General features: G+C 62.6%; 1 protein-coding gene across 8 annotated transcripts; it reads left to right on the plus strand.

The window, feature by feature from the left end:
- Positions 1–680: 680 nt before the first annotated feature.
- Positions 681–21,796, plus strand: ACBD4 (acyl-CoA binding domain containing 4). 8 transcript variants are annotated; one of them, XM_024104580.3, is made up of 10 exons: positions 681–787; positions 2,053–2,147; positions 3,762–3,882; positions 3,978–4,062; positions 4,499–4,619; positions 12,522–12,628; positions 13,956–14,142; positions 19,346–19,533; positions 20,134–20,178; positions 21,194–21,796. In XM_024104580.3, the coding sequence occupies exons 2-10, from the start codon at positions 2,066–2,068 to the stop codon at positions 21,317–21,319; spliced, it is 1,062 nt and encodes a 353-aa protein (XP_023960348.2). In that variant the 5' UTR covers positions 681–787; positions 2,053–2,065; the 3' UTR covers positions 21,320–21,796. The 8 variants fall into 8 exon arrangements, with proteins under 8 accessions (XP_023960348.2, XP_065433993.1, XP_005282915.2 ...); XM_065577921.1 differs by lacking the exon at positions 681–787 and adding an exon at positions 952–973; XM_005282858.5 differs by lacking the exon at positions 681–787 and adding an exon at positions 1,342–1,754.
- Positions 21,797–24,788: the final 2,992 nt, after the last annotated feature.

Here is a 24,788-nt window from a genome sequence, read left to right on the forward strand (position 1 = left end):
CAAAGAGCCAGGACCTCAAATTACAGCCTTGGAACGTAATCGCCTCAGACCACAGCACAGCCCCCGATCACTCACTGCTGTGACTCCGTTCTCCCACCGCTCGCTCCGTCCCTCTGCCGCAGCCCTTCACTGTGTTCAGTCTGATCCAGATTGTGAACTTCCGGTACCAGGGACCTGTCCTTTGTCTGTGAAGTGCCAGGAGCACTTCCCACACTCTGCAGTCTCTTCTTTGGCCTTGTCCACACTGCCCGTATAGCGCATCCTTACCTCTGCCCTGCGCTGCTGCCTAGGCACCAAACACCGGTGCACTAACATGGGGCCATGCAAACACACGCCACACACCCAGCCACAGGGCCACTGTTCTGCATAGGCCCCTGCCACACTGGAATCTCTCCTCTCCACCCCATGTAATAAATCAGCCCAGAGCTCGCTTCCCAGCTTCGCCCATTAACACGCTCCTGCAGGGGGCACTACTGCCCAAGGTTAGCCGCCCGCAGGTCATCCCTCCCCCTGAAGGGGGCGCTGTTACATCAGCTTGGCGGCTTGATTTGGCCTGTCTTAACCCTGTGGCGGACGTAACAGCACGCTGCGGCGCGGAGGCGCTTATTTGCATTATTTTTAAAGCTCGATGCTAATTGGGCGAAGTGTGACGAGGGAATGAAAGGCATGTCGCTATTGGTTGGGACGGTCGCTCCCCATGCACATCCCCGGCCCCGGCCCGGAAAGGGGGGTCGGGGTGGATCAGCTGTTCGGAGCGGCGGGGAAGCCGGGCTGGGGGGGATCCGGGGTGCGAGCTAAGGGGGTGCTGGGCTGGGCTGGGCTGGGGGGGATCCGGGGTCTGAGCTAAGGGGGTGCTGGGCTGGGGGGGATCCGGGGTGCGAGCTAAGGGGGTGCTGGGCTGGGCTGGGGGGATCCGGGGTGCGAGCTAAGGGGGGGCTGGGCTGGGCTGGGGGGGATCCGGGGTCTGAGCTAAGGGGGGGCTGGGCTGGGGGGGATCCGGGGTGCGAGCTAAGGGGGTGCTGGGCTGATCCGGGGTGCGAGCTAAGGGGGGGCTGGGCTGGGCTGGGGGGGATCCGGGGTGCGAGCTAAGGGGGGGCTGGGCTGGGCTGGGGGGGATCCGGGGTGCGAGCTAAGGGGGGGCTGGGCTGGGGGGGATCCGGGATCTGAGCTAAGGGGGTCCAGGGCTGGGCTGGGGGGGATCCGGGGTTTGAGCTAAGGGGGTGCTGGGCTGGGGGAGATCTGGGGTCTGAGCTAAGGAGGTCCAGGGCTGGGTTGGGGGGGATCCGGGATCTGAGCTAAGGGGGTCCAGGGCTGGGGGGGATCTGGGATCTGAGCTAAGGGGGTGCTGGGCTGGGGGGGATCCGGGATCTGAGCTAAGGGGGTCCAGGGCTGGGCTGGGGGGGATCTGGGGTCTGAGCTAAGGGGGTCCAGGGCTGGGCTGGGGGGGATCCGGGGTGCGAGTTAAGGGGGTGCTGGGCTGGGGGAGATCTGGGGTCTGAGCTAAGGAGGTCCAGGGCTGGGCTAGGCTGAGGGGAATCTGGGCTGGGGGCCATGGGGGGATCCAGGCAGGGGGCAGCAGGGTCCATGCTGGGGGCACTAGGGAGGGCACCCTAGAGTAGGGCACTGCGGGTCGAGGTGGTTGGGCCCTGGGTCCGGTCTGGTGCAGGAGCGCTCGGGGTAGGAGCTGGGCACTCAGGACAGGGCTGTGGATCCACCCGGCAACTCCTGCTCCGGGCCAGCGCCTCCCAAGCCTGGTATGCCCGGTACAGAGCAGCTCCTGCGGGCGGAGGAGACCCAGCTGCCCTGTCGCCCCGGAGGGTCCCTGCTGGATGGGGCTGAGGGCAGGCGGGGCATTGGTGAATCGAGAGGTTCCTGCCTGGCAGGGCTGTGACCCCAGGGCAAACTCACAGACCAGTATGAAGTCCTGGCCCACGTGCCCGAGCCCCAGAGCCCTGGGGAAGGCCCCTATCCGGCCCAGTGGCTCTGCCACAGCTGGGAGTGCCTCTGACAGGCCCCCCCAGCTAACATGGTGGGGTTGTGCTTCTCTCTCAGGTCCCGTGAGTGGATGGGGATGGAGCCCACGGAGACGGACTACCAGAAACAATTCCAGGCTGCTGTCAGAGTCATTCAGGGCCTGCCTAAGAACGGTGAGTCCAGCATCACTGCAGACGGCCTAGCGCGGGCTTTGCCAGCTGGATGTTGGGATGAGTTTCCATGTAGGCGAGGCTGAAGCTTGGTCACTTGGAACTGGACAAAGCCTAAGTGTCCAGTATGGACAGGCCTGTTCCGGCCCCCAGGAGACAGACTAGATGGGAACTAATGGACTGTCTCATCCTCCACCATGTGTCACATCACAAAACACCCTCACCATGGGCATGGACTGGTCCTCTCGTTGGCAGTCTCAGTAGAGGCCGAGGACTGGAAGGCCACTGAACTCTCCATCTCCTGCCACTAGAGCTGGCTCCCCAGAGCAGGGCAGAGGCAGGCTGAGTGAAGGGCATTGTGCTGCTGCTGCCCGGCGTGTATCAGTCCCCAGGACTCTCAGCCGGCACTTCCCACTTGCTGTAAGCACACACGCAAGCTCAGCTTGTAGCGTTTCTGTGCTCAGACCCTGCGGTGCTGGGGTGGATGCTAGCTAGCGCTTGGAGAACACAGCTTAATTCCCAAATAGCCTGGTTCTGCAGCGCTGGCTCGAGTAAAAGGGTGGAAAAAATGGGTTTCTATCAGTTAAACTGTGTGACGTTGACAAGGTGCCACTTCAGAGTCAGGTTTCTGACTGTAGCCGTGCTTTGGTGTCCTGTCCTGGCAAATCAGAATTCCACTGGCAATTACACCAGGGAGGATAAGAACAAAAGGTTGTTAATTCTCATGCTTCAGGCCACACACTCCTCACCGGTGGGCGGTCAGGAAGGAATCTCTCCTTTGTAGGGTATTGTACAATTAGGTGCGTACATGGAGCAGAGGGACTCCTGTCTTCAGGAGCAGCCAATGCAGGATGCTCTAGGAAAAGAATACCGGAGTGGATGGGCCTTTAATCTCTTCTGGCAGTTCCTATGGGCCTGATCTCCAGAGGTGCCGAGCACTTGCACTTCCCATAAACTTCAGTAAGGAGCTGCATGTGCTTAGCAGCTGTGAAGACCAGGCATTCATTTCTGTACTTGTCTTTGGGCCATGCTGGAAAATCTTGGCTCTGATGCTTTAGGCCGTGTGACATTTCAGCTTACACTTAAGAGGAGAAAGGAGAAGAGAAAGACATCGTGACCGATCCGCTTTGTGCACCTTGTGTACCTGGCATCTGCCCTCGTTGTTTCTCTCCCTGTATCAATAGCACCTTATGGTATATGGGGCTTCCCGCCCCAAAACATAAACGCAGTTTCACTCACCACTGAAACACAGCTACCTCTGGGGTGGAACGCAGCCGCTTTTTAACAGAGCACAACAACACTATGCATCCTCTGAACTTTCCAGCTAAAAGTGCAGGGGTATTTTCGGGAGGCAGAGTATAATTGAATGGGAATTGGGCCAGGATCGTGGTTAACACCCTGACTCCTGTGTCCTTGAATGACCAAATGGTCACCTCAGCGCCATGCCTCTCTGAAGGGCAGAGCTCCAGCAGTATGGGGTGAGTGCTGGTCTAGTGGGCAGAGCACCACTTACTGGCTCACAGCGACAGGATGCATGTAACAGGCCCTGAGTGGCCATGGTGGGGAAGTGGCCGCAGTCCCTCTGCTCCTGCTCTGATGGTTTTGCGTGTGTTCTAGGGTCCTACCGGCCCCCCTACGAGGTGATGCTACGGTTCTACAGCTACTACAAGCAGGCGACGGTGGGCAGCTGTGAGATCCCCCGGCCGGGATTCTGGGATCCCATCGGCCGGTATAAGTGGTAAGGCTGAAACAGTAACTGCTTGGCATGAGTGCTGTGGCCTGCAGTGCAGCCTTGTTCGTGGGGCATCAGTCATGAGACCTTCTGATTGGCAGGGACGCGTGGAACAGGCTGGGGAAGATGTCCAAAGAGGAGGCCATGGCAGCGTATATCTCGGAGATGAAGAAGATAGCCCAGAAGGTACAGAGCTTGTTTCCCTGCTGCGTGCAGCTCCTGGGGCTGCTCCACTCGCTCCCGGTGTGCCTTGGGACACCCTGGAAGCAGTGCCCTCAGCATCGTCCCTGGTGGAGTGCAGGCCACGTGGCACACACTGGCACAGCTGAGGGGCTCTGGCTGAGGAGGGCCTGGATTCAGAGTTGTCAGAAGGTGGGGAGGGAAGGGCGCTGGCAGTGCTGAGGAAGGGCCCCCGGCTGGGAAGAGCAGAGGTGCCTGGCAGAGCTGTGCGGGGAAACTTTCGGAGCCCGCTTGCCACAGCCAACTTGCCATAGGCAGCAATGTCGGTCCCTCCGTCTCCCAGACACTGTGCTCTGGCCCAGGGTTTTAACGACCATTGCCTCAGCGCGGGATTCTCCATCTTCCGACTTGGCTACATACGAGCTGTTGGGGTTCTCTCCAGGTCATTGACACGATCCCGGCGGGCGAGATGTCTGAGGACGTGTTTGGGTTCTTCGAACCTCTCTATGAGGTGATACACGACATGCCCCGGCCCCCCGAGTCTTTCTTCAAGAAGAAGGCTGGTAAGCCTGGGGCATTGGGAGGGGGGCTGGGCTGGGCTGAAATGGGCAGAGCAGCAGCCTGGGAGTCAGGACTCCTGGGTTCTAATCTCGGCTGTGCCAATTCCTTGCTGCAAGGTCTTGGACAAGCGGCTTCACCTCTGTCTGCCTCAGTTTCCCCAGCCATGAAATTATACTTCCTTCTGCTGGTTCCCGCATGCCCTAGCCCATAAGAGAAACGACCCGCCCCTTCCGGCTCCCTGGCCATCCATCGCAGGCACTGATCTGACCCTTCCTCTTCCTGTCAACCTGGACTCCCAGATGGCATGCCCTCGAGGGCAGTGCGGCCTCGGCCCAGCTGCATCCAGCAAGCTGGCATTGCCCGACGTGGGTTTGTGCAGCAGAGGCCGAGCCCCTCGCCACCCCTCTGCTGTGAAGGGGGGGAGTGGGGAATGAGATTACAGGGACTTGGAGGGGCTGGCCCTGGGCTTGCTCCTGACTAGAACTTGCACCCAGTTTATCTCCGTGTTCCTGAGACGAGTGATTGTATGTGAGAGCCTCAGACCCTCCTCTACAGAGTGGGAGGAGGGCCAGGCTGGGCTGCAGGGATGCAATGGTTTTCTGACTAGGCTCCGCCCTCCTTCCTATGCCCCGCCCCCCAGGGCAGGACACTGACTGCCCAGCTCCACAGCGTGACTGACAGCCTGCAGGCCGGGGAGCTTCAGCCTAGCTGGGGTTGTGTGGTTAAATCTGGGAGCCCAGTGTTAATGGAGACATCCCCTCTGACCTTTAAAACATCAGCTTGCGCTTGCTTCCTCTCCGGGAGCATTCATATCAGGGTCACTCGAACTGCCACCAGCTGCTTTGGTCTGAGGGCAAACTCCTGCTCTGCCACGCAGATGGTGGCTCTGGCCGTGGCTGCAAGTGGAGCAGGTATCAGAGCAGAGATCTGCCCTTGCACTTGGAGCATGTCCCTGCCCTGGAAGCACTGATAAGTGTTCGTTTGGCTGCCGCCAGTGCTTCGCCTTGCTGGTTGAGCCGTGAAATCGTGAGGGGTCAGTTCCCCAGGGAGCAGCAGGAGAGCAGCGTTGAGAATGAGTCCTGCTATGGGGCTGGCCTGGGAACTGTGAGACAGGCTTGGCGGGGCAGTGGAGGGTTCCCGCTGAAGAACAGTCCTGGAGCACCCACGGAGTCGGCGTCTGTGGCACTGCGTGACTGGCTTAGACCCTGCAGCAGGAGGGCCTGTATCTAGGGGAACTCCGTGGTCTTGGCCTCATGTCAGTGCTGGATCCTCGTTGGAACCTGTGGGTGATAGAAACGTGCTCTGTTGTCTCCAAAACGGAAACGCAGAGCCGAAGCTACCAGCCATTGCCCATCTCAGGGGGTCTCCATTCGCGACAGCATGGCGCGCCCCGCCCCCGTAAACCTGCACACGTGGCCTCTGACTATGGATGGGACAACGTTGTTCATTCGAGCCCTAGGGGGAAGCTGTTGACTCAGGCTTCATACGGAGTGAGAGGAGGCAGCCGCTTAACTCCTGATTTAAATCACTTGGTTGGTTTTTAGTCATTGATTTAAATCAGGATGAAGATTTGTAAAAACTAATCTGAAAGTTTGTCCTGTTGCAGCTCTAGGTTTAAAATGGATGAGCTCAGTTCAAAATGCTGGTGTTTGGTAGGGTTGCCACCTCTGGTAGGGTTTCCTGTTTGAATTCTATAGAACTGCTATAAGAACATCAGAACGGCCAGACTGGGTCAGACGAAAGGTCCATCTAGCCCAGCATCCTGTCTGCCGACAGTGGCCAGTGCCAGGTGCCCCAGAGGGAGTGAACAGAACAGGGAATCATCAAGTGATCCATCCCGTCACCCATTCCCAGCTTCTGGCAAACAGAGGTTAGAGCAAGGGTCTCAAACACGCGGCCCACGGGGCTGTTTCCTGCGGCCCGCCGAGCGGCTGGTGCCCACCCCGGCCTACCTCCAGGCCAGGAGTGGGCAAACGACACCCGTGGGATTGCCCCCCTTGAGCCTCATGCCGGCTGGCATCATGTCCCTGCGGCTGGGGGCGAGGGCTCAGTCTGTGTGTTGCCCTGGCTTCCAGGCACGTCCCCCCCGCAGCTCCCATTGGCCGGGAACGGGGAACTGCAGCCAATGGAAGCTTCAGGGGAGGTACCTGGAGGAGGGGCAAGCAGCATGCGGAGCCCTGCATCCCCCTCCCCCAGGGGCCGCAGGGGCGGGGCCGGGAGCCTTGGCCCTGGTGTGCTCTGCTGCCATCCCGGAGCCCGAAGCCCTCCTGCACCCTGCCCCCCAACTCCCTGGCCTGAGCCCCCTGCTGTATCCCGCACCCCAACCCCTTGCTCTGAGCCCCCTGCTGTACTCCAACTCCCTGCTGAGCCCCTGCCTGAACCCCAACCCACTGTTGCACCCCAACTCCCTGGCCTGAGCCCCCTGCCTGCACCCCAAACCCCAAACCCCTGCTCTGAGCCCCCTGCTGTACCCCAACTCCCTGCTGAGCCCCTGCCTGAACCCCAACCCACTGTTGCACCCCAACTCCCTGGCCTGAGCCCCCTGCCTGCACCCCACACCCCTCCTGCACCCCAACCCCCTGCCCTGAGCCACCTGCTGTACCCCACACCGCTGCTGTACCCCAACTCCCTGCTCTGAGCCCCTGCCTGAACCCCAACCCACTGTTGCACCCCAACTCCCTGTCCTGAGCCCCCTTCTGCATCCCACACCCCAACCCCCTGCCCTGAGCCCCCTGCTGTATCCTGCACCCCAACCCCTTGCTCTGAGCTCCCTGCTGTACCCCAACTCCCTGCTGTACCCCAACTCCCTGCTGAGCCCCTGCCTGAACCCCAACCCACTGTTGCACCCCAACTCCCTACCCTGAGCCCCCTTCTGCATCCCACACCCCTCCTGCACTCCCTGCCCTGAGCCACCTGCTGTACCCCACACCCCAACCCCCTGCTCTGAGCCACCTGCTGTACCCCAACTCCCTGCTCTGAGCCCCTGCCTGAACCCCAACCCACTGTTGCACCTCAACTCCCTGTCCTGAGCCCCCTTCTGCATCCCACACCCCTTCTGCACCCTGAGCCCCCTGCCTGCACCCCAACCCCCTGCTGCACCTCAACTCCCTGTCCTGAGCCCCTGCCACACCCCTCATGCCCCCTCTAGGGTGGGGACTTCAGGGAAGGGGTTGGAATGGGGGCAGGGAAGGGGTGGGAAGAGGCGGGGCCTCATGGAAGGGGTGGAGTGGGGGCAGGGCCGGGGGCAGCGAAGGGGTGTGTGTCAGTGATTCGGCCCTCGGGCCAATGAACTAGCCCTCATGTGGTCCTCGTGGTCATTTGAGTTTGAGACCCCTGAGCTAGAGACACCATCCCTGCCCATCCTGGCTAATAGCCATTGATGGACCTATCCTCCATGAACATATCTAGTTCTTTTTTGAACCCTGTTATAGTCTTGCCCTTCACAACATCCTCTGGAAAAGAGTTCCACAGGTTGAATGTTGGGAATCATTAAGAAATTGATAGATAATAGCACAGAAAATATCATGTTGCTTCTATATAAATTCATGGTATGCCCACATCTGGAATACAGTGTGCAGATCTGGTTGCCCCATCTCAAAAAAGATATATTGGAATTGGAAAAGGTTCAGGTTTCTTCACACAACACACAGTCAACCCGTGGAACTCTTTGCCAGCGGATTTTGTGAAGGCCAAGACTATAACAGGGTTCAAGAAAGAACTAGATAAGTTCATGGAGGATAGGTCCATCAATGGCTATTAGCCAGGATGGGCAGGGATGGTGTCCCTAGCCTCTGTTTGCCAGAAGCTGGGAAGGGGCGACAGGGAATGGATGATTATCTCTTCTGTTCATTCCCTCTGGGGCACCTGGCATTGGTCGGCAGACAGGACACTGGGCTAGATGGACCTTTGGTCTGACCCAGTCTGGCCATTCTGATGTTCCATGCATTTATCTAGTTCTTTTTTGAACCATGTTATAGTCAAATTGAGGAGGGTTCAGAGAAGAGCCACAAGAGTGATTTAAAGGATTAGAAAACCTGCCTGACAGTGATCAACTACATTAAGCTCCTTGATCTTAACAAAGAGAAGGTTCCGGGGTGACTTGATCGCAGTCTAGTACCTACATGGGGAGCAGATGATTTAATCATGGGCTCTGCAGTTTAGCAGAGACAGGTGTAACGTGATCCCGTGGCTGGAAGTGGAAGCCAGACAAATTCAGATCTGGAAATAGGGTGTGAATTCTTACTAGCGAGGGCAATGAAGCACTGGTACAACTTACCCCGGGTCCCTCAGTGGCACTCTTTAAATCAAGGTTGGCTGTTTTTCCAACAGCTCTGCTCCAGGGCTTGTTCTGGGGCAGAGCTCTGACCTGTGCTCTATGGGAGGTCAGAGTGAGGGATCACAGTCTGACGACAAACAAGGCGAAATTGCCTCCCATGTTTTCCCTTGGCCAAACGGAGCCACGCAAGGAGTCAACGGAAGAGCCTGGTTCCAGGGTCGTAAGCAGCTGCTGACTCAAGGATGTTTCAGTGTGAGGTGCTCTACTCAAGGCATGTTAAACAGGCCTGATTCCAGACCGTGCTGGGAACCTGCTGGCTGAACTCAGACCTCTCCTTGGTGTCCCAAACTGGCCTTCCTCCCCCACCCCCAGCACTAACCCCGTTTGAAGCCCTTGGCCATGCAGCGTGAGGTGAGCTGGCTTCGTAGACTCGCTCCCTGTCAATCACCTGAGCTGCGGAGCTGAAGTAGAGCAACGCGTGGCTGACCACGGGACTCTTCAGCCGACAGCGTCCCGCCCGTTAAGGAGTGGAAGAGAGGCACTTTGTGAACGGACGTCCCGCTGGACAGCAGAATGCAGCTTCTGGTCAGGGAAGCAGCTATGTGATACCAGCCCCTCCCCCTGCATCAGTGCCCCCAGCCCTGTGCCAGCAGACGGGAGGCACAGACAAGCTTCCCTCTGGTGAGCCCTGCAGGAGCGGGCACAGCTAGGGGAGAGCGCCTCGCAGTCTGCTCTGGCACTGTGAGGGCAGGACGGTTATTACCCGTCACCAGGCAGCAAGTCCCAGCCTGTGCTCACGTCTCGGGGGCGTTTGCTGTGTTCAGTTCCTAGCCCCCGGCACAGCAGTGTGACCTGCTGAGCAAAGCAGGGCTCCTCTGGGGAGAGAATAGCCGTGCAGGGGGAGTTCGCTGCCTGGTCTGTCGCTCTGTTTGCCGTAACTGGTGGGGATGCAGGACAGACCCAGGGGAGCCCCATAAGCCACTCGCTTTCTGGGCCCCGGGGGCTCTGGACCCCTTGGAGGAACGGGGCCCGCACTCCTAGTGTGAGCACATTGGTGCCACTAGCAACCTCTGTGAGCCACTTCCACAGAGCCCATGGCCCTAGTGTTAACCCCGTGCATGCTGCATCCCACCACGGGCGTTCACCAAGGAAGGGTCGAATCGCTGGCCAAAGCCGGGACCAAGGCCCTCATGGCCAAGCAGCTCCTCCAGGGCTACGGGCAGCCTAGACAGGGTGTCTGCTGGGCCGGGCCTGCTGCACACTGCTCCTGTCGGGAGAGCTGCCATCCTGGCTCAAGCGGCTCTCACTGGCGCTGCCCCTTGTGGCTCACGTGGCTTGCTGGAAGTGGGGGATCTAGGGCACAGCAGGGCAGCCAGCCGGTGTTTGCTTGGCTCCTGCCCAGAGTCCATCCTGTGGGGTCACTTTGCTCAGTGCCGCAGGCTCCCTCATCCCAAGGCCAGGGCTGCCCGGGGGGGGGGGGGGGGGGGGAGAAGTGGGGCAATTTGCCCCAGGCCCCGCGAGCCCTGGCCGAGAATCCCTTCCCTGGCTACTCACCCGGCGGAGGTCCGGGTCTTTGGCGGCGGGCCCTTCAGTCGCTCCGGATCTTCGGCAGCAGGTCCTTGAGTGTAACCGAAGGCATGGAGCGAGTGAAGGACCCGCCGCAGACTCGGAGCGCCGCCCGGTCAGTACAAGCGCCGCAGCGGGTGGCACCTTTTTTTATGTCCGCTCCTCCGCTTTGCCCCAGGCCCCCTGAATCCTCTGGGCGGCCCTGGCCAAGGCCTCCTGTCTGCCACCCACATAGAGCTGGAATCATCCGTGCCAGGCTGGGATCTGGAAAGAGGAAAGAGACTCACCTCCTCCCCACACACCCATGCGTGGCCCTGTCACACTCCAGCCCTCCCAGAGATGGACTCATGTAGGGTTACCATACGTCCGTTTTTCCCGGACATGTCCGGCTTTTCGGCACTCAAACCCCCGTCCGGGGGGAATTGCCAAAAAGCCGAACATGTCTGGGAAAATGCCGGCCAGGCACTTCCCCTCCCGCGGCGGCTCTGCTCCTCCCCTGACTCTTCGGCTCTGTTTAGGAGCCGAGCGCTACGGGCTTTGGGCAGCCCCCATGCCTCCGGACCCTGCACCGCCGGAGCCCGGGAGGGGAAGTGCCCGGCCGGGGGTGCAGGGTCCGGAGGCAAGGGGGCTGCCCGAAGCCCGAGCGCTACCAGCTTCACAGTTTGCCGGGCAGCCTCCAGACCCTGTGCCCCCGGCTGTGCGCTTCCCCTCCCGGGCTCCAGCTGCACAGTGTGGGAAGCAGTCAGGATGGCGGAAGCACTCTCAGTAGCGCCCCCATAGGGAAATGGAGGGAGGCTGCTCAGAGGGCTTCCCGTGTCAGTGTGGACGTGGGTGGCCCAGCGCATGCTCAGCCGCAGGCGGGAGGGGCCCCTTTAGCAATCCCCTCCCCAAGGCGAAGGGGGCGGGAATGGGTTATATCACTCCTTAGGTCTCCTTACTGTGAGGAAAACAAACCCAGTGTCCTATCTGGCAAGGGCGCAGGGCCTGCACCCCAGGGCAGGGGGGGTCGGGTGGTGGCTGGCACAGGGGCAGGGCCTGCACCCCAGGGCAGGGGGGTCGGGTGGTGGCTGGCACAGGGGCAGGGCCTGCACCCCAGGGCAGGGGGGTCGGGTGGTGGCTGGCACAGGGGCAGGGCCTGCACCCCCAGGGCAGGGTGGAATTGGGCAGGGGTCAGTGATGGCTGGCTGCATTCTCAGCTGGGATGATTGTTTTGGCTGCAGGATTCCAGCGTGTGGTTAGTCCGTGGTGGGGCATGTGGGCCGTGTGTGGCGCTGGATAAACACCGTGTGTGGCTCTTGTAACTCCTGGGACATGGGGCTTCTCTTGGCTGCGAGTCACATTCAGTGGCGCTTTCTCCCATCCAGGAAGCTTCACAGGAGGGCGCACCCCCACCAGAGTGCCATGTCGGGGGCCATGGCAGTCTTGTCTTTTGTCCTCCTCATCAGGGTCTGAGGTGGCCAGAGCCCTGCGCTGTGTCCTGGGGAGAGTGTAATGTAGTGGGAACAGCAGGGCCATGACTGAGAGCCTGGACTCCTGGCTTTCTACTGACTCCATGGCCTTGGGCACGTCCCTTCTCCTCCCAGTTCCCCATCTGTACAGTGAGAGTGATGTGCAATGAGGTGAGCTCCAGGGCTTTGTGTGAGCCAGGGGCGGTGAGATCCCCGATGGGCGGCACTCGGGGAAGGATCAAACCCCCCAGGTGCACGTTCTGGGCTTTGCTTCCTGTGCACGGCTCTTTGGCCTTCCAGTGACTGCCCCAGCCTGTGGCTCTGGGTCACAAAGGACACTGATTAGACTGAAAATCCTTCCGCTCAACATCCTGTACTGCTGCAATGAACCCCCTGCTCTCCTGGTGTCCGGCCAGAGAGTGTGTCCCTCCACCCCTGCCGAGCTGCCCACGTCCCCCCGAGCCGCATGTGTCCCCCCCTGAGCCACCCGCGTCCCCCCAGAGCCATGTGTGTCCCCCCCCGAGCCACCCGCGTCCCCCCAGAGCCACCCATGTCCCCCCACCTGAGCCACGGGCATTCCCCCACTCCGCTGAGCCATGCATCTCCCGTTCCAGGCGGCGGGCCGGGCTGGGCCGAAGAAGCCCTTGAGAGCAGCCAAGTGACCAGTGACTCGGAAAGCGAAGTCTACAGCGACACCCTGGAGCAGATAGAGCCTGGTCAGGTAACGCCGCTCATGGAGCGAGCCGACGTGGGGCCTGGGTCCAGACACCTTCGTGGTCCTGTGCCAAGAGCTCATCCCTCCTCCCGCACAGCCATTCCCCCACTCCACTGAGCACGGTGCCCCGATTTCCTGTGCCAGGCCTGGGTCTGCAGCGTCCTGTCCTAACCTGCCTCTGCTCAGCAGAGGTCTGACTTCCCTTCGGACCCCTACCCCTGCCTGGTGAACCCAGTATCCCTTGCTGCCGTCTGGGCACCTGCACTGGAACCCTGTTCTCCGGCCGTCCCCAGGGAATCCTGCGCAATGCTGAACCTCCCAACCCCGAGGAGACACCAAACTGCTCAGTCAGAGCCCTGATCGCAGCTGTGCCCCCCTCCGTGTGCACCGGGCGGGGGCCTCGCTCGCTGCAGAGCGTTGCGTGTGTGGGATCAGGGAGAGAAGGACCCCTCGGGGCCCTGCACCGTGCTTGGGGGCAGTGGGAGGAGAGCCCCAGCCCATGTGCTCCCACCCCCAGCAACTAGTAGAAGCTCCTTCACCGGTATCGCTCTCGGACCCCCAGAGCTGCCACTGCTGGCTCCATGGAGAGGGGAGGGGAATGGCTCCGTGGGTGGAGCTTGGGCTGGTTTCAGTTAGTTGTATTAGGAGGAGGCGTGGCTGTGGGAATTATGCAAATCAAAACTCAGTGTCTCTCACCCCAGGTGTTCATGGGTGGTTCCCTGTGCTGCGGATTGGTCAAGGGACCCACTGCACCCCATGCCATGTTTGCTCAGGCTTTTGCTTGTTGCTTCTAGCCCAGTCCTCGGGCAGCAGGATAATTCAGGGGTTACCCCAGGGCTGGGGCAGGGAGCTCACAGACTGTCAGGTATAGCCAACCCTATCCCGCTTTGTAGGTGCTGCTGTGAGATGTTCTGTGTAGGATCAGGGTGGGGGGTATAAAATGCCACTGAAAGTCTTGTGTTTGGTGGGGTGAAGCCTGGCCTGGGAGTACTGGGTCTGTTCCTAGCTTTGCTGCAGTCAAGTCACATCTCTTCTCTGTGAAATGGGGGTGATGACACCTGCCTTCTGCCAGGTTTAATCAAAGCCCTTGGAGACCCTCATTTGCAGGGTGGTGGAAAGGTGAATTGTTATTTGCAGGTGGCTGTTGTGTGTGATGTGGGGAAGGGGCACAGAGCAGGGGAGCAGCTCACCCCAGGTCATGTAGAGGGTCAGTGGCAGAGCTGGGCCTGACTCCCTGACTCCCCAGCTGGCCTCTCCCTGCACCCAGTATCCTCGTCCCCTCTGCACCCTACGGGCTTCACTGCAACTCTTGCTGCCCTTTCCCCTCACGCAGGCTGGTCAGCGCGTGGCCGGGCAGAGCCTTTCCCTAAGCAGTCCTCACACAGCCAGCCTGCGAGCTGATGTCGGACATGAGTCCCCGGCCCGAGTGCCGGAAACCTGCTGGGAGGGAGATCTGGGCAAAGGCGGAGAACTAGTCGAGCGGAGCAGCGATGACCCCAGGCCCCTCGGCACAGAGAGAGGTGGGTGTGGCACCGGCCCTGTGCTGGGTGGGGTGGGGCAGAGCAGGGGCCTGGGAACTGGGTGGAGGTGGGGCAGGGCATGCAGGCCTGTCTCTGGGTTTGCTGGTAGTGGGGTGCTGGGTGGGGCCTGGGAGCCGGGTGGAGGTGGGGCCGGGCGTGCAGGCCTGTCTCTGGGTTTGCTGGTAGTGGGGCGCTGGGTGGGGCCTGGGAGCTGGGTGGAGGTGGGGCCGGGCGTGCAGGCCTGTCTCTGGGTTTGCTGGTAGTGGGGTGCTGGGTGGGGCCTGGGAGCTGGGTGGAGGTGGGGCTGGGCGTGCAGGCCTGTCTCTGGGTTTGCTGGTAGTGGGGTGCTGGGTGGGGCCTGGGAGCCGGGTGGAGGTGGGGCCGGGTGTGCAGGCCTGTCTCTGGGTTTGCTGGTAGTGGGGTGCTGAGTGGGGCCTGGGGGCCGGGTGGAGGTGGGGCAGGGCGTGCAGGCCTGTCTCTGGGTTTGCTGGTAGTGGGGTGCTGAGTGGGGCCTGGGGGCCGGGTGGAGGTGGGGCCGGGCGTGCAGGCCTGTCTCTGGGTTTGCTGGTAGTGGGGCGCTGAGTGGGGCCTGGGGGCCGGGTGGAGGTGGGGCCGGGCGTGCAGGCCTGTCTCTGGGTTTGCTGGTAGTGGGGCGCTGAGTGGGGCCTGGGGGCCGGGTGGAGGTGGGGCAGGGCGTGCAGGCCTGTCTCTGGGTTTGCTGGTAGTGGGGCGCTGGGTGGGGCCTGGGAGCCGGGTGGAGGTGGGGCAGGGCGTGCAGGCCTGTCTCTGGGTTTGCTGGTAGTGGGGTGCTGGGTGGGGCCTGGGAGCCGGGTGGAGGTGGGGCAGGGCGTGCAGGCCTGTCTCTGGGTTTGCTGGTAGTGGGGTGCTGGGTGGGGCCTGGGAGCCGGGTGGAGGTGGGGCAGGGCGTGCAGGCCTGTCTCTGGGTTTGCTGGTAGTGGGGCGCTGGGTGGGGCCTGGGAGCCGGGTGGAGGTGGGGCAGGGCGTGCAGGCCTGTCTCTGGGTTTGCTGGTAGTGGGGCGCTGGGTGGGGCCTGGGAGCCGGGTGGAGGTGGGGCAGGGCGTGCAGGCCTGTCTCTGGGTTTGCTGGTAGTGGGGCGCTGGGTGGGGCCTGGGAGCCGGGTGGAGGTGGGGCTGGGCGTGCAGGCCTGTCTCTGGGTTTGCTGGTAGTGGGGCGCTGGGTGGGGCCTGGGAGCCGGGTGGAGGTGGGGCCGGGCGTGCAGGCCTGTCTCTGGGTTTGCTGGTAGTGGGGCGCTGGGTGGGGCCTGGGAGCCGGGTGGAGGTGAGGCCGGGCGTGCAGGCCTGTCTCTGGGTTTGCTGGTAGTTCAGCTCCATGCCGCAGTGGCGGGCGGGGGGCTGAGCTCTGGAAGTGCTGATATGCAGCAGGGAAGGGGAAGACGCTGAGTCAGGGAAGCAGATGCTGGGGCCAGGGAGCCCTTGGGCTGAGCGCCTGCCGGGTGACTGCCAGGTCTGCAGGAGGGGAACAGCCACAGGTGCTGGAACTGGGGGGGCTGCTGCACCCCCCGGCCTGACGTGGTTTCCACCATATGCAGGGTTTGCAGTTTGGTTCAATGACTCTCAGTCTCTCCCCCTCCCCCGCCCCGCACGTTGTCCCAGCCCCCTGGGAACAGAGGAGCTAGGGAGCCTCTCCCCAGGTCGCCAGGTCGAATCCAGCCCAGCCCTGGCTGCGCCGTGTCCTCTGCTGAAGGAGTTGGTGGGTCTGAGGGACGGGGTGTGTCGCACACGCTAGTGCCGTGTGGGCAGAGCCACCAGGGACCGAATGGGCCACGGAGACCGAAGCCCCCCACCTCCCCGGGAGGTCCTGCCAGGGCAGGGCTCAGGCACATGCTGGCAACGTGCAGTCTCTTTAATGGCCCGATGCCACCAGGCGCTGAGTATCCCCCCGCTTCCCTGAGACCTGGGGCTGGTGCCTGTGCCCTGGCTGTGCCCGGCCGCCTCTTCCCGAGGCATTCGGCTTGTGGCTGCCCCTCAGGCAGGCCCTGACTAGACTCAGCCCACGAGCGTGAGTCCCACTGCACTCTGTGGGTCACGTTTCAGGAGGCCGCTGTCACGTGACCGGCCCAGTCCTGTGGAAACGCCAGCTGGGCAGGTCTGATGCCTCTGCCCTCCGCACATGCAGTTCGGGGTTTGCACCCCCCAGGCAGTGGGGCAGCATGTGCAACGGGAGCCCGGGCACATATCGCAAGTGCTCTCAGGAGGCCTGTCGGGCAGGTGGCCGGCGGTGTGAAGCTGCGCCCAGGACTCAGACTGGGCCCGTGGGCTGTGACTCTCCTCGCTGAGGAACGGTTCCTGAGGAGCATCTTGGCAGGTCTCTTCTGAGCACATTGAGTGTGGGAAGCTGCTGCCTTTGTCTTCTGGCTGCCCAGCCCCGCAGGAGGTGTCTGGTTCAGGGCAGCTCAAGTGGCCAGGGCTGTCTGCACGCAGGCAATGCCATGTCGTAATTACTGCACTCGCCCAGCACTCTTGGACATTAATGGGTTACGGCTGGCAGCGCCTCTGTGAGCTGGGTCAGTGTCGTCATCCCTCTTACACAGGGGAAACTGAGGCACAGAGACGAGAACTTGTGCCCAGGCTGCTGGCACACAACCATGTGCCCTCCCCACAGGACCTTTCTTCCCCTCCCCTCGCCGCTCAGCCTGACGCGCCCCAAGCACCCCCAAGGCGCAGCTCCTCGGGGCGGCAGGGGACAGCCTGGGCTCAGCAGTGGGAATGGGCCAATGTTGGCCATGGACATGTGGGCAAATCCGTCCTATCTCAACAAGCCCCCCAGGCTCCAGGGTGCCCCATGGCACAAGCCTGAGGCTCCCCAGGGGTTCCCCGTCCAGTCCTGACAGAATCCTCCGCCTCCCTTGGGGCGCTGTTCCCATGGCTACATACCCTCGCTGCTCATGTGCCCCCAGAGCCACCCCCTCCAGCGAGGGCTGGGTAAAGCAGCCCAGCACTGGACTGAGGAGGAAGGCGACGCCCCACGGCAAGGCCACGTGCGATGCCGTCTGTGCTTTGTCACGCGTCTGCCCCACTCGCCTCTAGAGAGGGCGAGTCCCCGCCAGCGCCGTGCCGCAGACGTGGAAGGCGGGCGCTGGCATCCTGCCCTCTCGAAGCAGAATGCAGCTTATCTCCTCCATTCACGTTCCGTCAGCCCCATCCCAGGCTGCTTGGCCTTGACAGGTTAATTTGTAACAGCTCTCGGCATAAGGCCACCCTGGGCCTGAGTGGGTGCAGAGCGGCCCCTGGGCTTGGCCTGCTCCTTGCCCAGCCCGGTGCCTCCGTGGCAGGAGCTGCTCTCTGCTCCCGAGTGTTGCTGTGAGGTGCGGCTCCAGTCTGCGTTAGCTGGTAGGGCCCGGGGCTGCCAGCCGGAACCAGGGGCGCTGGTCTGCACTCTTTGCAAAGCCCTCTCTGCATCCCGCCCCAGTGCTCCGGGCCTGGGGGGCCTCCAGCACAGGGGGATACAGTGCAACCTGAGGAGCAGGACAGACCACAGGGCTGGGAGTCAGGACTCCTGGGTTCTCAGATTCACCGGGTGACCTTGGGCGAGCCACGTGATCTCTCTGTGCCTCGTTGCAGCCACGCTGTGCCTCAAGCTAGCAGTGTCCATTGGAGGTGCACCCACAGCACACCCTGGGCCCAGAGAGCGACACTAGGTCATGGCGCTGGGGGCTGCGTGCCGGCGCTCGGTCAGACGGGGGCGGTTGGCTCAGTGCAGCTGCCTCTCCTCGGGGATTGCAGGACAGTGGGTTCAGGCATCGGCCAGGCTGCCGAGCCAGCTCTCTTCTCCCCTAGCCCTGAGACGCTGGGCCTGGGCCCGGCTGGGAGCAGGTGAGGGGCCTGGGCGGCCGGCAGTTTAGCTTGGGGTGCGTGCAGCAAGAGACGTGTCGCTGACTCTGGATGAGCATTGCCCACCTGTTCACACACAGCAAAGCACCGACCCGCTCCCATTGCTGGGCGGAGCGGGGGGGAAATGCTCTATTGTCTCGGGCTCTGCTGACGCCCTGGCCAGTTTGTTTGGGCGCCTGAAGGGGAGCTGAGCCCTTCTGAAGACGTGAGCTCTGGGTCCCTGCTTGGCTGAGCCCGCGCTGAGCCTGCATTGCTGGGCTAGTGCAGCTTGGGAGGGGTGGCCTGTGTGCAGCGTTTGCCGTCAGACAGGCCCTGAGTTCGTGCGCTGAGCACGGGCTGGCGGGCGCCAGGGCTTGGCTGTAGCGGGCCCAGCCTTCCAGCTCTCCAGGGGCCTGAGAGCCCAGGGGCCTGATGTCCTGTGTTTCCCCGCAGAGGCAGGGCCATCCCCTCCCATGCAGCCGCCTGCCACCCCAGGGAACAGCCCGGGGGCGAGCTTGGTCCCCAGCCAGACTGCCACAAGGGGCCATTTGGTGGTTGTGGTACAGACACCTGGCCCCGTGGCCTGAGACACCCCCCCCCCACTACCCAGCTGACTTCACAGCCTGGAGACCCACCAGTTTGTGTCACGCAGGCCACCAGGATGCCTCTCTGTAGGCGTGGGCTGACGCCCACCGTGACCCACCAGGGTGAGCTCTGCAGGGCAGTTCCCCGGTGGAGCGGGCAGCAGGCCATCCAGCACCAATGGCCCGGATGCCAGGAGCAAGCAACGTGCTAATGAGTCGAGGCATCTGGGTCCCTGGCGTACTTTGCTCATAGCCAGCGGCCAGCTACACTCACTAACCGGTCTGATGGCTCCTGCTATGTGCTGCCCCCTGCTGGAGTTAGCGCTGAGGTGGTGCTTACCCAGCCCTTCCTGAGGCTTCTCCTGCCCGGGGGAACGTCTGCTTCCCCCAGCCCGGGAGTCTCGCCAGTCTGCCGGGGGGCAGGGGTGCTCTGGCCCCAGTAGCAGAACCATGAGTGCATTGGAGAAGTGATGGGCTGGGGATTGGACAGAGCTGTGCCACCGTCCCCCATCTGAGAGGGTTCCAGCAGAGCACGTCCTCCCAGCCGAAGGTCACTGCCCGGCCGCCCCAGAATCCCCCAGGGGAAGAGGCTTGTACCTGAGGGGGTTAGCCCAGCCTCGCACCACCAAGCCGCACCCACCTGGGCTGTAACTGGCCTGGGCCTGCAGCGTCCCTCGATTACAAACTCTGGGGCAGCCGTCTAGGCCGACGCCTCGTCCTCCCTGATCTGTCCCTCTGGCATCCTTGTCTGTCCTTCCTGCCCCACAGAGCTGCAGGCTGCCCCGGGAGCGTGCGGAGCCAGGGGCTGTCCTGATGCTGACCAGGGGGACGCAGCGAGCGCAGGGCTCCGGCCGGAGCTGGATGTGCAGCTGCTTGGCACCGTCCGCGCCCTGCAGGACAACATGCGGAGCGTCTTGAAGAGGCTGAGCCACCTGGAAACACTGAGCACCGCACAGGTACGTGCCCCTCACCATGGCGAGGCCACAAGGGGGCGTTCCAGGCCGGACACCCCCTTGCGCGCACACACACCCTTGGTTAAAATCAGGGGCTGGGGGCAGATGGTCGCTATCAGACCACAGGGCCTCACAGCAGCAAGGGGAGCTCCAGGTGGAGATGGACTTTGCTCTGGCCAGTGGCTGGGTGGCTCGGAGCTAGGCTGGATGGAGCCTAGGATGTGCGTGGCGCTGCTGGTGGGGGTTTAGCGCCGCTCTGACGCTGACTCACGGGGTGACCCCAGCAAGTCCCTTCCCGCGGGGCAGGGCGTCGGGAAAGGGACAGCAGAAGGGCGCTGTGCTGGTGTGGGAGCCCCGGGGTGCAGAGCCAGGAGACGTTGCCCTAGGCTGCGGGGGGGGGGGGGGTGGATGCTATTATGCCCATGGAGGGTGTGTGCAGTGAACGTGGCAGTGGTGTTTCTACATAGCAGTAAATGGGTGAAGCTGGGCTCCCATCACTGGGCCCATCTTCCCAGCCTCTCGCACCAGCCCCGTTACCAAGGAGCCGGCGCTGTTACCTGCCAGCCCACGTGGCGCTGAGCCAAGCCTCTTTCTGTCTTTCAGGGGCACGAGTCTGGGTCTGGCCCTCGCCACCCGCTGGGTCCGCAGGTACGGCTGTGCTCCAAGACGTGTTGCGCTGCAGGCCCCGGTTTCCCGGCAGATCCCAGTCACACGCGCAGTGCGGCTGGGCCCCCCTCGCCACGGCTGGATTACAGCCGGACCCTGGGGAGCTGCCCCAGCTGGTTCGGGGGAGCGGTGCAGCGGGGGAGGAAGGGCCTGGGAGGTGCTGTCCCTGAGCAGGGAGAAGGACAAGGACTCCAGGAGGAAGAAGTGGGGAGAGACACTTAGGCTTAGCCTCCATTTGCAGCTGCCTACTGGGCTTGTGCAGCCTGGAGTGGCGAGTCGACCAGCCCCAGCAGCTGGCAGAGCAGAGTCTGGGGGCCAGACCCTCGTCCGCCCAAAGCCACCGCGGGTTCAGCCCAGCCACGCTCTGCGCTGACCCCAGACCCGGGGACTAGTGGGGTTCTCCTGCATTCAGCTGCTGCCCAGGGCACTGCCCACTTCAGCAAACCAGGCCCGGGTGTCTAAAGGCAGGTCCCCAGCTAGGCGGCAAAGCAGCGGTCCGGGACTCAGGAAACCAGGCGTCTCTTCCCCGCTTGGCCACGGGCTCCACATGTGGTCTGGGGTGAGTCTCTGTTGGGGTCCAAGCCCTGGGTGGGCCCCTTCCTCCTAGTGAGTGACAGCCCTGGGTGAGCAAGGGGCCTTCAGTCCTGCCCTTGGTGTCTGCCGTGGTTTGCCTCTGTGAGATGGGGTGATTCCCCCCCATGCGCCCCCCCTCCAGAGGGAGTCGTGTGAGACACTCGCTAGTAACTACGGTAACAATACGCCGAAAACTTGGGCCCTAACGCTGCGTCTCCAAAGGGAGATGGTGACGCTGTCTCTTGGGGAGGGGGTCTGGGGGCTACTGAGCTAGAGACGCTAATAGACCCGAGAACCAAAGTACAGCAGCAGCAGGGGCCCCTCTCCGAGCCCCTGGGCCCAGCATCTGTGAACAGCACAGCACCCAGGAGCCCTCAGGGTCGCTAACCCCTCCCCACTGCCCTGTGCTTGTTCCTCTCTGCAGAAGCCGTCCCGCTGGCCGCTGGAGGTCTCTGCTCGCACCCTGCTGTTCCTCCTCGCCTGGCCCTTCCTCGTCCAGTGGCTGCTGCGGCGTTTCCAGCGCAGGAAAAGGGGATTGTTCTCTGTCTGAACAGGCAGCACTGAGCGGAAACCCCAGGAACGCGCTGCCTGGCTTGCAGCTCAGCCATCGGGACTCAGCACCCAGCAGACCCGCAATGGGTAACGAAAGTGGTTCTCCTCCCAGGAGCTGGGAAGGAGAACAATCCAGGCAGCGCTCGCTGTGGGAGCGACGGGCTGTCCCCCAGGTGCCAGGGACAGCTCCTCTGAAGGTCAAACCAGTCCAGAAGTGTGGCAAGGAGAGATCGGATTCAGCCCTTACTCAGCAAGCTCGGAGCCATCAGCTCGGTCGGGGGGACCCCAGCCTGGGTCTGGCCCAAGCATGTTCTCCTCTGAGACGCCATTTCACTTGCGGGAGGACAGGGGGACTCTCATGTGAGACCTGCCGGCAGGCTCCTCTGTCTCTCCCCACTCGCACGCTCAGGTGACCTGCACCACGACAGTGGCAGCAGATGAAACGCCCCATTAAAGAAAAACAGCTTTTCCGCTGTCTGCTCGTGTCGTTAGTCGTAGGGCGGATGGTGCAGCGAACGTGAAGTACAACAGCCAGCCTGCAAGAGGCTGTTCACCATAGAGAGAGCCGGTGGGGCAGTGGTTCGGGGGCTAGCCTAGGAGACCTGGGTTCGAGTCACTGCACTCCCCATGTGACCTGGTACGTCACCTAGGCCCAGATCCTCACAGGTATTTAGGTGCCTAACTCCCGTTGAGTTCAGGGGGAGCACGGCCTCTCTGTCCCTCCCTCCCCTGTACAGTGGGGTAATGGCACTGCCCCCCCCCCCGGCCGTGTTGTGAGGATAAAGACATGTAAAGGTGGTGGGATCTGGCTAAGGGCCGTGGGCACAGGTCATCGGGAAGCACCCCTTGCAGTGTCAGCTGCCTCATGCGTTCTCGCAGAAGCCCTCGTTCTCAATTGCTTTTCACTTTGCCAGGCTGTGACCGACGTTTCCCTTCCTGGCTGTGGCTGCCTCCGTCTCTGTTGAAATGGTTCAGCCATTTGGGAGGACGAGATTAGGGGACAATATGTTTTGCCCATGTTAAAAAACCAAATTCTTATAGCTGTGGTTGAGAAGCTCTCGCGCCCCGGTGCTTTGGAGCAGGGACTTGGAACTTGGCAGGAGTCGCCTGGTGCCAGATGTGCACCTTGGCTTCTCCCACGAAAATGTACCCGTTCGGCCAAGTTAGAAGCCTCTGAAAAGTTGCACTTCGCACATGCTCAGTAGAGACTTGTTAGTTTGGCAGCTAAAGTCTCCGCAGGTTCTGTCTGCACTGAGCATGCTCCAGTCGGAGGCTGCAGGGGTTGAGCTGGACTTTCCTGGGAATTGCTAGTCCCAGCTGCTGGGGATCGCTGTGGCCCTGAGCCCGGACCTGAGAGCAGGGCGCTTGCCCCTCCTGTGCGCTCAGAGCTCCCCTGCTGGGCCCAGGCAACGTGGAGGAGAAGGCAGAAGCAGCTTGACTCAAAGGGAGAGGGGTGAGGAGAGGGGACAGGGGAGGGGGATAAGAGTCGGGGGGGCAGGAGCCAGGGTGGGTTGCGATGGGATTGGGGAGATATGGGAAGGACGGGGGAGGGACAGGCAGAAGCTGGTGGGGATAACAGCAGGGGAGGGGCCAGTGGCAGAAGTTGGGATAGCAGGGCAGGGGGGCTGCAGGTCCTAGAACACACTTCCCTCCGGAGCCTGGAACGGGAGAGTACCAGCCGCTGGCTGTGTCTCTCCACATGAAGATAACAGCCTTCTACAGCTGCCAGTTCCTGTGGTCACGGGAGAGGCAGAGGGCTGTGCGTGGCATGTGAGATCCTGGTCCCGCTGATGGCCAGGTGGTGGGGGGAGGTGTCACTGTGGTTCCAGAGAGTGAAATGTTTGTTTTGTGCACAGGCCCCGTGAAAAGGCCGTGGAGGCTGCAGAGCCCTCAGCCCTTCAGAAATGCCCCGGGGACCTCTGAGGAGAACCCAGGGCTACAGCATGCAGGGGAGGTGGGGGGTACCTCCTTGCTCATGGCTGCGCTGCCCTGGCTGATGGCTGGGGGTGCTGTCCCATGGGAAGGGCTGGACGTAGACTCGGGGAGGATATGCCCTTGATGCTGGGGTCTGCGAGGGGCGCTGGATGCTGGCTCACCGCCCCCGCCCACTGTCACACTGGCCATGGATGGTCCGAGGCGGGGGTGGAATTGTAAGAGCTGTGCCATAGAACAGTTAACACCCCCACCCACCCCCAGCACATTCAGTGCAGCTCGGTCTCTGTGCCCCCAGGGCCAGGGCAGGGCCCCTCGGCCTCCTCCCCTTTAGTGCGGGGCCATTTACCATGCGCCCTGCCCAGCTCCCTGTGCTCAGTCAGTATCCTCCTGGGAGCAGCCCGGCCCCTCCCTGGAGCCTGACGCCCACGCCTGGGTGCCTTTCCCTGCCAGGGGACTGGCCAGGGAGGGGGCTGGGCTGCTGGCCCCGGTCCTGGCCCAGCCTGGGAAGGTCCAGCACTGTTGAGTGTGCGGGGGGGGCTCGGTCCCAGTTCCTCTGGGCGAACTGTTCGACAGCTGCCCAGGGCTGGCAGCCTCAGCAGGGGCTCAGGGCTGGAAGGGGCATGGAGGCTCCTCCCTCCCCACCCTGAGCCAGGGCTGGAGCAGATGCAGGGGGTGGGGTGGCTGGCAGAGGAGGGAAACAGCTGTCATGGCTGGCAGCGTTGCGGCCTGGCACCCGAGCGGCACCGTCTGGGGAGTGGGTGGCTGGAATGGCAATGCCCTTGCTGTGCCCTCCTCGGCCCCACAGTGCAGGGGGCAGCGCCAGCTGGGCAGGCAGGCTCCCTGCAAGCCGCCACCTGCGCCTGGTGCTTGAGCCCCCAGTTTCCAGTGGGGGACAGAGCCGAGGGGGGGAGGGAGCCCAGTGTCTGCATGGGGTCCCGTGGGCAAGAGCTACGTCCTCAGCCTCCCCCAAGTTAGAGAAGTTAGAGCTGTCCCCGCCCACACCTACTCACCTTCTCGCCCCATCCGAAACCGGGCTGGACCACTCTAGCATGAGAGCCCCACTGCCTGGACAATGGGGAGCCCCCCGCCCCCTTGGCTCTGGCCTGCCGCTGCAGCCCCGGCCCCTCGCTGTGGAAGCGCTGCAGAGGATTGCGGGGGGGGGGGGGAGGCAGTCACCGGGTGGGACGGTGGGGAAGCACCTGCTGTGGGGACTCCAGTGCTCTGAGCAGCCCCTGGTGTCAAATCCGTCAAATCCTTATAAGGCCACACGCGAGTCAGTCCCCCGCCTCAGTTTCCCCCGCTGGAAAATGGGGTGGACCCTACACCGTTTGGATCTGTGGGGCAGCCAGCCCCCCGGCTGCTGGCCAGCTCCAAAAAGCAAACGAGCTTCCCCTTTCCACCCCACTCCTGGCGGGGGAGGAGGGTTTCCCAGCCCCACTGGGTTCTGGGCCATGTCCAGGAGCAGCGGAACCTGGCAGCAGCTGCTTCCCCCACTGTGGCTTGAGTAAGGCGGGGGGCGGGGGCGACCAACG

Source organism: Chrysemys picta, chromosome 24, assembly GCF_011386835.1.
Source record: "Chrysemys picta bellii isolate R12L10 chromosome 24, ASM1138683v2, whole genome shotgun sequence".
In the NCBI taxonomy this organism is placed as follows: Eukaryota; Metazoa; Chordata; order Testudines; family Emydidae; genus Chrysemys; species Chrysemys picta.